The 13,257-nt window shown below is 37.3% G+C and overlaps 1 protein-coding gene across 2 annotated transcripts in view; it reads right to left on the bottom strand.

The window, feature by feature from the left end:
- Positions 1–884: 884 nt before the first annotated feature.
- Positions 885–13,257, bottom strand: part of SNCA (synuclein alpha) — a 71,370-nt gene continuing 58,997 nt past the window's right edge. For both annotated transcript variants that reach the window (XM_084516635.1, XM_084516636.1), the window contains exons 5-6: positions 3,064–3,153; positions 885–1,511 (exon numbers count right to left, since the gene is read on the bottom strand). In XM_084516635.1, the coding sequence (XP_084372761.1) occupies positions 1,479–1,511; positions 3,064–3,153 (123 nt within the window). In that variant the 3' untranslated portion in view covers positions 885–1,478. The remainder of the gene's footprint in view (positions 1,512–3,063; positions 3,154–13,257) is intronic.

Consider the following 13,257-nt stretch of genomic DNA (forward strand, 5'->3'; position numbering starts at 1 on the left):
AAAAAGAGTTTGGTAGCAATTCTTCTGAAATAAATGAATTTCTCTAGAAATATAGGGTTGGGACTTGAAGGTGACATTGGAAATTGAAACACCAGTTCTCAAAGCACCATGAAAACATCATGTTCATGTGATTTTGGCTGAAAGTACGACACAACACTGTCAGCTCCCACAGTATACAAATGAGACAAGCACATACCTGCACATAATCTGTTCCACATTGGGAATGCCCCAGAACACTGGAAAGACTTTAAGGGTAGTTTAAAATCCTACTTAGGGCTACAGAATGTTAAATGAAAAAAAAATATACTGTTCAGAGTTAGAGGCAACATTTGATTCAGAATAGCTATCAGACAGTAAAACATGAGAGAAGTAAAAACATCTCATGTTTATATATTTTTAATGTATGGAAAAGTATCCAGGCAACATAATAACTAAAATTACCACCTATAAAAACAGACGCTAAACTGTACTTTTACTAAATGAGACTTTATACAAGACAACTTGATTGCAACTAATCCATCACTCTTCTATACTCTTGTAGCCCAGTGTGTTAACAACCTTGAAAAGGTAATTCTTTAAAGAGCCTCACAATACCCTGATAGCCTTCTGTAACCCAGTATTAATGGCTCCATTCACTCTTAGGTTCTCCTTACAGTGGAAAGTTCATTAGCCCTACAAATAAATCTCTTTTGTCAAACAATTTACTCCAGCTGAGGAACCAGCCCTGATACTCTCATCCTTCATCCTGATTTTGGTACAAACCAGATATCTGCTTGCTTGTTTTGTTCCTCCAGTTCTTTCACAGGAAGCAATGCAGCCTGAATTTTTCACCATGTGCTATTGCAGAGAAAATAAGGTGTTACAAACCATCACTAACTTGTAAGTTCATTTTTAATGGGTTATATTTTATTTGCTTCAGTTGAACACTATTATTTACAGACACAAGTTAACAAAACACATCACAAAACAATAAAATTTCAACAGCTAATATTTATAGGTGCATAGTTCATGCTCAGTTACTTTTTTCTATATATAATACATACACATATATATAAAGCTCTCACAATAAGTCATCTCTGCACAGAAAGAATAGTCATTGGAAACAAATAAAAACTGTATCATAAACAATATCAAATTACTGACAGCCTATCAACAAAACATGTACAGAGTTAAAAATAAGCAGTAGACACTTAGGTGTTTTTATTTAGTATTTTCTTTTTAATTTTTAAACTTGAAGCCACAATATCCACAGCACAACAATGACCTTGCCAACCAGCTTTCATTTCAGCAGGAGGGAAATGCTGAAACAAGGTGGATGCAGTCACAGATACTCCAATCATTGCTGATGGAAGACTTCAAAATACACTGTAAAAACTGTAAAAAAATTTTACGACTGGGCACATTGGAACTCAGCACTTGTACAGCATGTGACGTCTTTGTTAGTAGGTTTCAGGAGATACAAAGGAAGGAATGGTCTCTCATGCTTCGGGTTCATAGTCTTGATACTCTTCCTAATGAGAAGAGCAGACATCAGTGCTACTATTTCAGATAAATACAACCTAACATATAACCTAACTTTTACTGCTTGTCCTAGTCATATTAGATACAGTGAAAAAATATGGATTTTCATGTGATAAGGATATTGCCTTTTATTATTATTTTGTTACATCTTCCAGATACTCTGTCTTACAAACCGTGGTGTTTACAGAATAGGCTTTCACAGTGGTTAACATACAATTCAATTACCGGAAAGACTCACAGCAATGAACTTGTGAGTAATTCTCAGCAGGCATAATGATCTAGGGAAGAAGGGGAACATTGGCTTTGTGTGTGTGAAGTCTACATATATAACTCTTCGGCATTTTTTTTTTTTTTAAATCCTGTTCATCTGAGTGGAAGCAAGCTGCTACACTTTATCTGGGATCCAGCAAAACACTTGGATGTGTGCTTCAACAATAAAGACCATGAATATCTGAATACTTGCAACTGGGCTCTTATGTCTGCTTACAGTGACTTACATGAACCTGTCGCTGAAGAATCAGGACTGTAGGCTGTCTTACAAAGGGCCATTGTGAAACACTTCATGGCTTAAACGGTTTACTTAAACACCAGAGGCAGGTGAACCTTATCTGTGGCTGAACTGTTAACATACATATTTCAGGCATGTTATCTGTACTGATACAGGACTTGACCCGGCACGGTCAGAATTACAGATGGATCTCTTCTAGTCCCCACTGATACTGCCTAGAGCCCATGAGGCCACTCACAGCAATTCACTTGCCACAGATGGGAGGAGAAGAACCTTCGGGCTGAACAACAAACCAGGTGTTGCACATACTGATAAGAGCTAGTAAATCATTTAAACATGTGTTTAACTCCAGGTACTTGAGAAGCATCCATATTTTCAGTTATATTCATGGTGTTAAAGATCAAGCAAGTTTTACTGCATCATGGCCTAGATGTTTTATATTTCTGATTTTCAGACTAATCATAGAATCATTTAGATTGGAAAAGACCTCTAAGACAATCTAGCCCAACCTTTAACCTAGTACTGACAAGTCCACCACTAAACCATGCTGCTAAATTCAAAATCTACATGTTTCTTGTTGACCGCCAGGGATGGAGACTCAGCTGCTTCCCTGGACAGCCCATTCCAATGCTTCACAACCCTTTCAGTAAAGACATTTTTCCTAATATCCAACCTAAACCTCCCCTGGCACAACTTGAGGCCGTTTCCGCTCATCTTATCATTTGGTGCTTGGGAGAAAAAAACAACCCCTACCTCACTACAACCTTCTTTAAGGTAATTGTATAATGTCTCCCCGAGCCTTCTCTTCTCCAAGCTAAACAACACCAGCTCCCTCAGCTGCTCTTCATAAGACTTTTCCTCTAGACCCTTTACCAACTTGATTGCCCTTCTTTGAACACACTCCAGCACATCAATGTCTTTGTTGTGCTGGAGCACACACCATTGTGTGCCACAGTAACACCACTCAAGCATGTGGCTCCCCACCCTTGCTTTTCTCCTGTGTGCATGCACAGCAAATACCACAACAGATTTACCTCTGGAGGCATTTCATAAGCCTCATTCTCAGGATCCACAGGAACATCTGTATTGTTCACCATTCCTTCCTGCAGGAAACCTTCTTCATTCTACATTTAAAATAGAGAAGAAAAGTGTCAGACAAACTGCTTGCTTCATCATTTATTCCAAAGCATGTCCTTCCTCCCCAGGCAGTAACTACTGACTGTAAAGGGATTTTACAAAGTATAGACAAAACCTTGAGAAATATGCACGACAATAAAAGCCCATAATGGATTTTGGATCCTAAGTGACCCCTCTCCTTGAGTCTGGACCTCTGTTTCGTAGCTCTGCTGTAAATTTTGCCTGCTTAAGTACCATCCTGTTTCCATTTAACTGAGTCAGTGCAGTTACTGTGTCTCAAGGATGTTGCCAGGGGTTGTGAAGTACTAGAGAACATCAACTCCAGAGAGATCTCCTCCAGTTTCCATGTGGGTGTCCATGTGAATGACTACCATTATCTTATTGTAGAGCTGAAGTGCTGCTATCCCACTTCTCTCTTGCCATGGACAAGCCAAGAAGTCAGTCTAAACTAAAGAATGATACCACCACCAAGTTAAACCCATTGCAAATGTGTTGGACAAGTCATAAGGCAAAACAAAACAAGCTTTTGCTCCTTAAGGGTAAATACAGTCCCACATAACTTGTTCAAGTTGATTATCCCATTTACATCTGTTGAGTGAATTATTATCTATTATCTAATTACTACTATATAATCGAATAATCTATTATCTAATATTATGTAATAATAATTATTATTATCTAGTTGGGGGAATAAAGTCACAGGTGTGCAAAAGTAATCGTAAGAGCAGGCAAAAAGAATTGAGTGGTATCAAGACAGAATGATACAGTAATTCTATTAGATATTTTGTTATATTATAGACAGATCAATCACTCTCATAAATCATTGCTTATTTTCTAGTTTTACCATTATTTCAAAGTGGCTAAAGGAGGGAGAAATATTGTAATTCAGACTTCTGCATGCTGTGTGTTTTGTTTTGTTTTGTTTTGTTTTCTTACAGTTTTAGAACCTAACCATATTGGGAAAAGTCTTTTTTTTCCTTAACGAGTCACATTTTTATATGCTTTCTTACGTCAATTAGCATGTAACACTATGCAGTATTAGTATATGACATGAGGCACTATGTGATGCAAGACTTGTTACACTCTTCTCTAGGCATCTGTTATTGACCATTATAGAAGTGCTTCTACTTTCTGTGGTAATTTTTACAAGGACCTCTCAGAATTAATGCAATTGCACAGGTATAAGAACTAAATTGCTGAGTAAAACTGTGTGTTTTCCTAGAACTGTATATACTATTTATCATCTAAACCAAACACATATTCTGAAAGAAAACAAAATAAAACCAAATAAAAACCATGCCAATTGGGCCAATTCCTGTAGTAGCTGTTAATGCAGAAGGTCATGGAGAAGAAACATGAGTTTTGCCTAGCATATAGACTGCTGGAGTTAGTACTAAACTGTAAGAAAATTGATATGAAAACCAGAAGACTAGCTCAATGGCAGTATTGTGACTACGCTGAATTATTCCATTTGCCAGTCTAGACAGAAATGTACTAAAGAAAAACTATGAAACTTAGGAAGAAATTCACTAAAAAAAAAACCCTGCAGATGAGTACCATGAAAAGGAATATAAAATTAATGATCTTTAAGGTCCCTTCCAACCAAAACCACTCTATGATTCTATGATATTTCTATAAATTACTTGAAATAAGGGGACATATTCCTAAAATGTTACATGGGACATCCTCAACAATACACTGAGATTTCACACAAACCCAGTAATTCATACTGAAGTTGAAAATGCTTAACACATGAAAAAAGTTTCTCCAAAATCATAGCTGAATTCAATCAATCCCTCTTTGCTCTTTTTAATACTTCCTCATCCTTTTTTTTTTTTTTTTAAAGTTTTCTTGTATTATCTTCTCTTAGCTTCTTTGTACAAGAATTTGTACATCCTAATAATAAGTGTTCAGTAGTAATAACAACCATATAATACTCACATTCTGCAAACACAGGAAAAGGAGATAGGCCTTGCACATTTCCATTTCAGACACTTAGCACTGAACACATTTTATTCTGCACATTGTTCATACGTCAGATGTGACTTTAATGATTACCTCTCTTTCACACCCCCCATCTTTTCCTTGTCCCCCTGTATAGCTTTTAGCACTGACTTTCATGCTTATTCTGATGTTCTGCTCCCTCCTTTTGCTGTTACTCCCTTTCACTATTTCATCTTAGCCTCACACTTCTGCTGTTCACTGTTTGCCACATATCAGCTCTTTCTGTAGTCTAACCAGGTAACCACAGTCACTTTCCATTCCTCACTTGCTGTATCTTTCCATGCACTGACTGCGACTTTATCTGCCAGATACAAATCCCTTTCTTCCTTAGTTCAGTCATACATGTATATTCACTTTGGCACTCGCGCACTTGCATGCACACACTATTTTCACCCTCATCATATAAGCCCATGATGTGCAGAATTTATTTCTATAGTGTGAATTCTTCTCTCTTGCTCTTACTACAGACTACTGTTATAATAGTGATACATTATCAGTCAGCAGCTCTGCTGGAGTCTTATTTTCTTATCTCAGAAAAATTTCAATTGGTTGTGCCTGTTTTTTGGGATAGAAGTATACAGTCTTTTGGTAAATTCCTCAAGTATACCTAAGTGAAAAAGATTATACATAGGACAAGTCACCAGTGTAATATAAAAGGTCCAGCATGAAGACATACATTGCTCCTAAATGGGACCAGATATCCTTCTTCCTTTAGAGGTAAACAGAATAGTTTGTGTGGAGTCAACACCTGGTAATCTGCTGAGCTCCCTTCACACAATGCCTGCTAATTCTGCACTGCTCTGTGGTACAGTTAACATAGACAAATTCCACAATCGAAGGGACACTGATGAATAGAGCTGCTAATATCTTTATTTAGCCCTGTGTTTTCCAGGAGAACTAATATTTTTGGATGTTCACCATGACATGCAATTTCTCAGGCATGAAACTATCAGAAAAAACAGGCCCATTTACAGTCCTACCCTGGCTTATCAAAATGCTTAAGCTCCTGAGATTATTTGATGTGCAATATTTAATTATCCTAGCTTTTAAGCACATTTTTAGAAGTGTTTTTGCCTGGTTACTTCTCTGAGAAGTAGAATTAATCCCTATCAGCTCTGGCTGAATTAGCTACACCATGTGTGTGATGCAAATTTTAAAGCTGTTACAGTGCACCTCATCTAACGTATCAGCTCTAACGGCCTACAGCTCCTGTCTAGTGCTCACTCTTTTATTACAAAATACTATTTGATTTCTGCTTCTCCCTATCATTAAAGAACAGCTTTGGCTAACAATTGGTACATCAAGTAAAAAAACGGTGCTCAAAAATCAGCCTGGAGGTTGCACGAGAAAGAAGGAGTGAAGCTTAATGTTATCTGCAGCAGGAAAACAGGCAGCAAGTAAAACCACCAGGACCATTAGTAATGATGAAACAAAAGATTTGCCAGCAGAATTTCAGAAAAGAGCTTCATAGCTCATATGCTATGTTTTTTGTTGTTGTTGTTAGGAACCTCTGAGCTGCCCATCAGGGTTACAGAGACACAATGCCTCAAAAAGGCAGAATTTATCATCTTCCCAACTTCCTTTAGCAAGTACTAATGGCAAGTTCTTTAAGGCCTCAAATAAAAGAACCAACAGCACTAGTAAAATACAGTGATCACAACATCAGTATTTCTTTGAAATGAAGCAACTCACAGACCGTACCAAACCACCATGGGAACTCTGTTTTGGAGTGGCTTGTCACCTTTGTCTAGTTGTAAACAGTAACCCAAACACTACCCTTCATCTTGATGTCACTGCAGATCACATGAGAATGCTGTTACTCAATGTCACATTTGTTACAAGTAAAGTATAGCACAGATCACGATATCACAGTTTTAATGGTTGTTCTCTCTGCTTCTAATGTACAATTCCTCTAAGGTTAGAATATCATGAAGGTAAACAACCACCCCTAGTAACAGAGACCCATTTAAGGTACACATTATATCATTACTTACTTCCATTAAAACAAAGAAATGCAATTTTACTTTCTCATGATCAATAATTCCATATCCTAACTTAGTTACAGAAGAGGAAAAGCACCTTAGAGAACATTTTTTTTCATATTATGAAACATATTTTTCCCTTCAAGCTGCCACCTCTTTTATTTATTATTTTTTTAAAACCATATAGAAGGGTAATTCCAGAGGGACAGTTTTTATTAGAAGATCTGAAAAGCTAAACATTAAATTTCTGAGAGATTACGTCAGTTCTGAAATGGGGAATTTGAACTCTTTGGCAGGCAAAACACTTAAAAATGGAAAGTTGCAAATCATGCAATAATCAAGGTGTTAAAAGGTGAAGTGAAGAGAGATGCTTGTCTCCTGAGGCTTCCCTGAAGAAAAAGTGCCTGCCTGTATCTTGGTTTAAAACCAGATTGCTCTGGGTTAGACTAGTACTTTTGCATTCTCTAGTCTTGTCTCAGACCCTAACCTAAATTACGGAATTAAGGAATTCCTACCTTGACAAAGCTTTGTGATTATCAGACTTGGACAGCCCAAGACCTGCACACCATCAGGCAACCTAACCAGCCCTGTTTAAATTATAGAAGTATTTGACAAAACTTCAGGCTTAACCTTTTTACCAGGAAAAAGAAAACTAATGGGTTTCTCTTATTTCATTGTTTTCAGTGAAAAATAGCAACCCATTCCTTCCCTTTACTCATTTTTTTTTCACGTTATAACACTCTTCATAGAAGGGAAGAGACTGTTTAAGATGCTCTACTCATTGAAAACCGACCAAGCTATCTGCTTGTGCTACTACACTTTGGTCAGCACTGGGTACCAAAATGGTCCCCTACTGGGTACTGGAGTGTGCATTTGATTTTCTCACTGAAATATCTTTGAATGCTGAGTTATTTAAATCAGAAATAAATTATTTCACCTCAAGGCAAAGACAAAAGCAACTTTAAAAGGAAGCAGTGTAATTGTAACCTAGCAGTAGTTCTATGCAGTGTAATTTACTATCTCTCTGGCTAGTAACACATTTTTTCTTTCCAATATGAATGCTAAAAATGTCTTACAATCATAAATATTCTCATGATTACTGCAAAGTAATTCCTTCTGGAGTGGTTCCATATTCTGAGATAAGTAAAGCGGAGTATTTAAGTGTTAGGTCTTCAACTATTTATACCGGCAAGAGATCACCTTGGAAGTCAGTTCTACTAATCACCAAGGCAGGAAGGCATCTCTGGAGATCATCTAGTCCAGCCCTCTGCTCTGCTCACAGCAGGGTTACTTACAGCAGGCTGCTCAGGAATATGTCCAGTCAGGTTTTGACCATCCTCCCCACAATCTCCCCACAATACTGGATATTGTGGTCCAGCATTTGACCACTCTCGCAGTGAAGCAGTTTTCCCCTATGTTTAAATGGAGTTTCCTGCATTTCAGTTAGTGTTGACTGTGCCCCCTGTCATTTCACTGGGCATTGCCTAAGAGTCTGGTTCAATCTTCTTTACCACCACCCCCATCAGGTATTAATATACACTGTAAGCTCCACACCCCAAAATGTTCACGTTCATGTTATTTAACACATGTTGGTTTTCTGTCTGTTCTTATGAAACAGACTGTTCTTATATTCTTATGAAACTTCCCATGCAGATAACGTGGGAGGATTATTTCTCTAGCAGAAAGCTCTACTGTCCACAAACTGCTATATACATAAAAATAAGACAACCAATAAGGTGTTTTCCCCAAACACCTAACAAATTAAAGTAAAATGAGATATCATAATTATTTTAAAGAAAATAGAATATTATAAACTCCTTAGCTCTGGTCACATCACATCACCTGCCACTCTGTTATTGAGTATTTTATAAATAATGGCTAGTTGTGAACTAAAAGGCTCTATGGAGAAGGCAGTGAACAAGAATATGTAAGGAACTGTTTTACAGGGTAATTTTGGTATGGCTCTTTTGTAAAGGCCTTTAAAGTCCATTATGTAAATCTTTGAAAACCTCACAGAAACATCCCACACAGAGCACTGTTGATGCAGTCCAGACATTTGTGCATATGGATCAGGTGCAAACTGGGAGGCTCAAAATAAAAATAAGACTGTAAAAAAAAAAGAAATAAATTACATCCAGTGGCATTATTACATTGCAAATTTCCATGTAGTGCTAAACTGGTGTAAGGCTAGTATTGCCCTCTACTGTATTTCCAGATCCTGTGCACATCAAGGACAGAACTGGAACAGAGGTGGGGTGGGATGTGATACTTGGTAGGCAAGGTTAACAGCTGTTAACTTGGTTAACAGCTAAAGCTGTTAGTCTCATGTCTGTTACCATATCCCAAACCTATAAACAGGCAGGGCTGCCTTAAGTCCTTACCACTGGTAACTGAATATCCCTTCCACCTGACTAAGCCCATTTCATTTTGATATTACACGCTCTGCAAGAACTTCCCCCATATAACCATCATTATATGGCAGAGCTTGCAGAAAAATCTGGGGATTCCTGATTAGAAGATTACTTTTTGCACACCCTCAGTGCAGCTATTTTGCCTGCTGCCCAATTTAATTTCTTACTACAAGCTGAACTGCAATTTGCTCTGCCAGTGGGATTAAAATTCCCCTTTGAAATGAAAAATCATGTGTACTCTTTCTTCTCCACCAAATGTCAAGATACTTTTGGGGCTAGATACCAGAGCTAAGAGAACAAGTAACTGCCTTTTCCATGTGGCAACTTACCTTTTACAGATATTTTGAACATAAAGCCCAACTTACCCAAAAGGGAGAAAAATCCACAAACAAAACACAAAATCCCAAATTGCGTGCAAAAGAAAGAGGTGCCAAAATGGCCTTGATTTATTTGGTTTCCTAGTCCTAATGTATTCATTGTGTGGGGCTGATTGGTTATAACTGAGTTATCAGGTCAGTTTAGGATGCCCTCAAGCTCCTGCTCACTCACTGAAACAGCCAGTGCCTCCCCTCCTGCCTGTGGCTGGAAGCCTCATCTGGGAATGAAAAAGCACTAGCAGCAGTCTAGTGGTTTTATTCCAGTGATAGGGAGACACAGAGAGCAAACATACCTATACACTGCATAGAAAAAAAAAAAAAAAAAAAAAAAAAGCTTTTAATTATCCCTACACTAAACACCTATGTAAAGAAAATTTCAAGAAAGCACTATTGCTTACATGCAGCCTGAGATGTGAAGGAATCTAGCTGTCCTCATTCATGACTCAGAATGTTAATAGTGAAATGGGGCCACTGTTTTCCTCCTTAAATAGAGAGTGTAAGTGAAGAAGAGGCATTTAATTAAACAAATAAATGTCAGAGCAACAGCAGAAGTCCAACAAAATGCTAACATAGTGCCTGCAAGTGCTCCAGGCTGCATTTAGATTCATGTTTTTATGCCCTCCAGTTGCTAATGACAAAGAAGTGAAAAGGATAAAGACTGAGGCCTATGGAGAGAGGAAGAAATGTGATGACTGTCTAAATGTCTGCAGTTACATGCCCATCATGGTGTCTGCAAGTGAGTACAAATAGTGGCTGTTTACAAAAATTTATGAACTGTTGCAAATTTCTTAAAAAAAATAAAAAAATCTTAATACAATACAGAATGTGTATATTATTGCTTTAAAATTTCCCCATTTAATGTTAACTTTTAAAGATGAAATCAAATTCAGTTCAGAGTACTACGTGAACATTTTTGTGGGCAATCAACTTTCCTAAAACCCATATTCATGTTTTGCATTAACCAGGCCAGTAAAATTACCTAGTTAGAGCTGCTGTTACTTTTGTTATTCATTGATAAATGTATGTAGTTTACAGGTCCTACTAACAAGTGGAATACATTTGAAAGTCACAGACACATGCATTAATTACTGATGATGTGAAGTAATAAATTGCATAGGGGCTGGTTTGATGTGCCATCCATAATGCATGTAAATGCATCCAGAACACACAATCCTTCCACCTTCATCCTTTTCACCTTTGAACCATTGAAAACTCCACTGAAAACATTGAACATTGACATTGAAAACTCCACAGCTAGGGAAAGAAAAAGCTAGGACTCACTCCATCTAATTGTGAAGTACCAGGAACGACACATGCTAGCTAAACATCAAGTCAGGGGCAGGCTGCCAAAAAGCTCCAAACTCTCTCAGCTGCAAGGCAAAACCAAAACCTTTACTGAAGAGGGATGAGAGACTTGAATTTTGGAAAAGAGCCAACTTGTGCTCTTCCTCACAATGAAAAAAAAAAGTGGAGCAGGAACACAGACAGTCAGCTAAGTGCCCAAACAAATAAAATACCCAAATAAACAGAAAACTTTTTGAAACCAGCTAGAGAAAACAGGGAAATGGATTCAAGCCAAAATCAAAACAAAACATGACAAAACAAACTACTTTTTTTTTTTTTCTCCTGGGTCAGTGTAACTCTCCTCATGGAGGTCAGATAACTTTAATTTACTACAGGCTTTGTTGTGTCACACTTGATATTCTTCTGAACAAAGTAGAGATTCATAGGTCAATAAAAATATTTTAGGGTGACTGTACGTAGCCTTGTTGATACTGGACATTACTCAAGCGGATCATTCCCAAAACTGAAGTCTCTATCAAGTAAAATTTCACAGACACCAGACACACAATTCAGTAACACCAATAACTTCATTAAGGATTTGGAAGAAGGACCAAAGACGATATGTTTGGCCTTCAGCATAATAGAGGGACAATTTATAGCCTGAATTTATTTTTGTTATATTTACCACAATTCAAAGTGAGCAGAACAAAACTGAATAAGTGACTGAAATAAATAAGATGCAGCTCAATGGGAAAAAGTGTTAAGATACTGCATTTAGGCACTCAACAAATTGAAGAAGATGGGCAAATAGTGCACAGAAATGAATTACAATGTCAAAGAATAGCATTAGCCAGTGATGTCATGCTATTGCAAGAAATGCAGACCATTCTTTTACATTTTAACAAGGTCTGTGAGGTAATCGGCTTGGTCAATTACAAGCATGCCTTCTCCTAAATCCAGAATTCAGTCTACACAATGCATGTTAAAAAGGATGTTGGGAGATCCCAAAGAAGAACAGCAGGAATGATTATGTCCTAGGATAGAGAGGAGAGATGAAGAGACCTGTCAGGAAAGTATAAAGGAACTTATAGGCTCATATAACCCTAAAGCAATCACCTTAATTAGAAGTCTTTTAGAACAGGATACCCCTACATCTTGCAGGAGCTCCATGGGATTATCCAAACACGTCTGACCTCCTCTCCTGCAGTGAAGGAGTGTCTGATCCATATGAACCTATTATCAAGAACGACCTCCCAGTATGATACCTGAGTTTTGTCTTCATTAAATAAAAACAGAACATAATGGTAAATAACATTGATTGATCATGTTAAGTAAACCAATGACTTTGCAGTCAGCATAGAAATAAGCAATCATCTTCAGATGTGGCTTCACTGTTGATATTAATAAAGATGATTTAAAATAACATGGTCCCACTCAAAGCTTCAAAGTTATTATACTTTATTTAAGACCGCATGAAGATCATAATCACATTTCAAAGTAATATAAATTTTTAGTGCAGATAAATTCCAAAACTCATTGAACAGGCTATACTTACTAATTGTAAGTATACTTTCTATTTCCTAATAGAAAAATTTAGATGAGGAAAATAAGTTCACCCTAAAAAAGATCTCACCTCACGCAAATAGTTCATCCAGTGCTGTATTACTTGAAAAAACAATCTCTAAAACATAATAATTTCTCTTATTAGAAAACAATCCCCTTACAGAGCTGCAGGAACAGCAATGCTCTAGCATCGTGAACAGCACTAGTTCTGACACTGTTAGATGTAACCCCAGAGACAGCACACGTTTCAGTTCTGTATCACATCTTATGTGAATGTAATCACCAAGAAATAAAATAACATGCAATCTTTGTAGGTCCCTTCCAAATGAAACTATTGTGTTCTATTCTAACTTCACTCATTTCCAAACTGCCTACTAAAAAATGCAATTTAAACAACAAAATATAAATAAGTAGAAATGTACACAGATACAGGCACACACATGCACATGTATGTGCTCATGAGTGCAGGC

Source organism: Aythya ferina (assembly GCF_964211825.1).
Source record: "Aythya ferina genome assembly, chromosome: 4".
Lineage (NCBI taxonomy): Eukaryota > Metazoa > Chordata > Aves > Anseriformes > Anatidae > Aythya > Aythya ferina.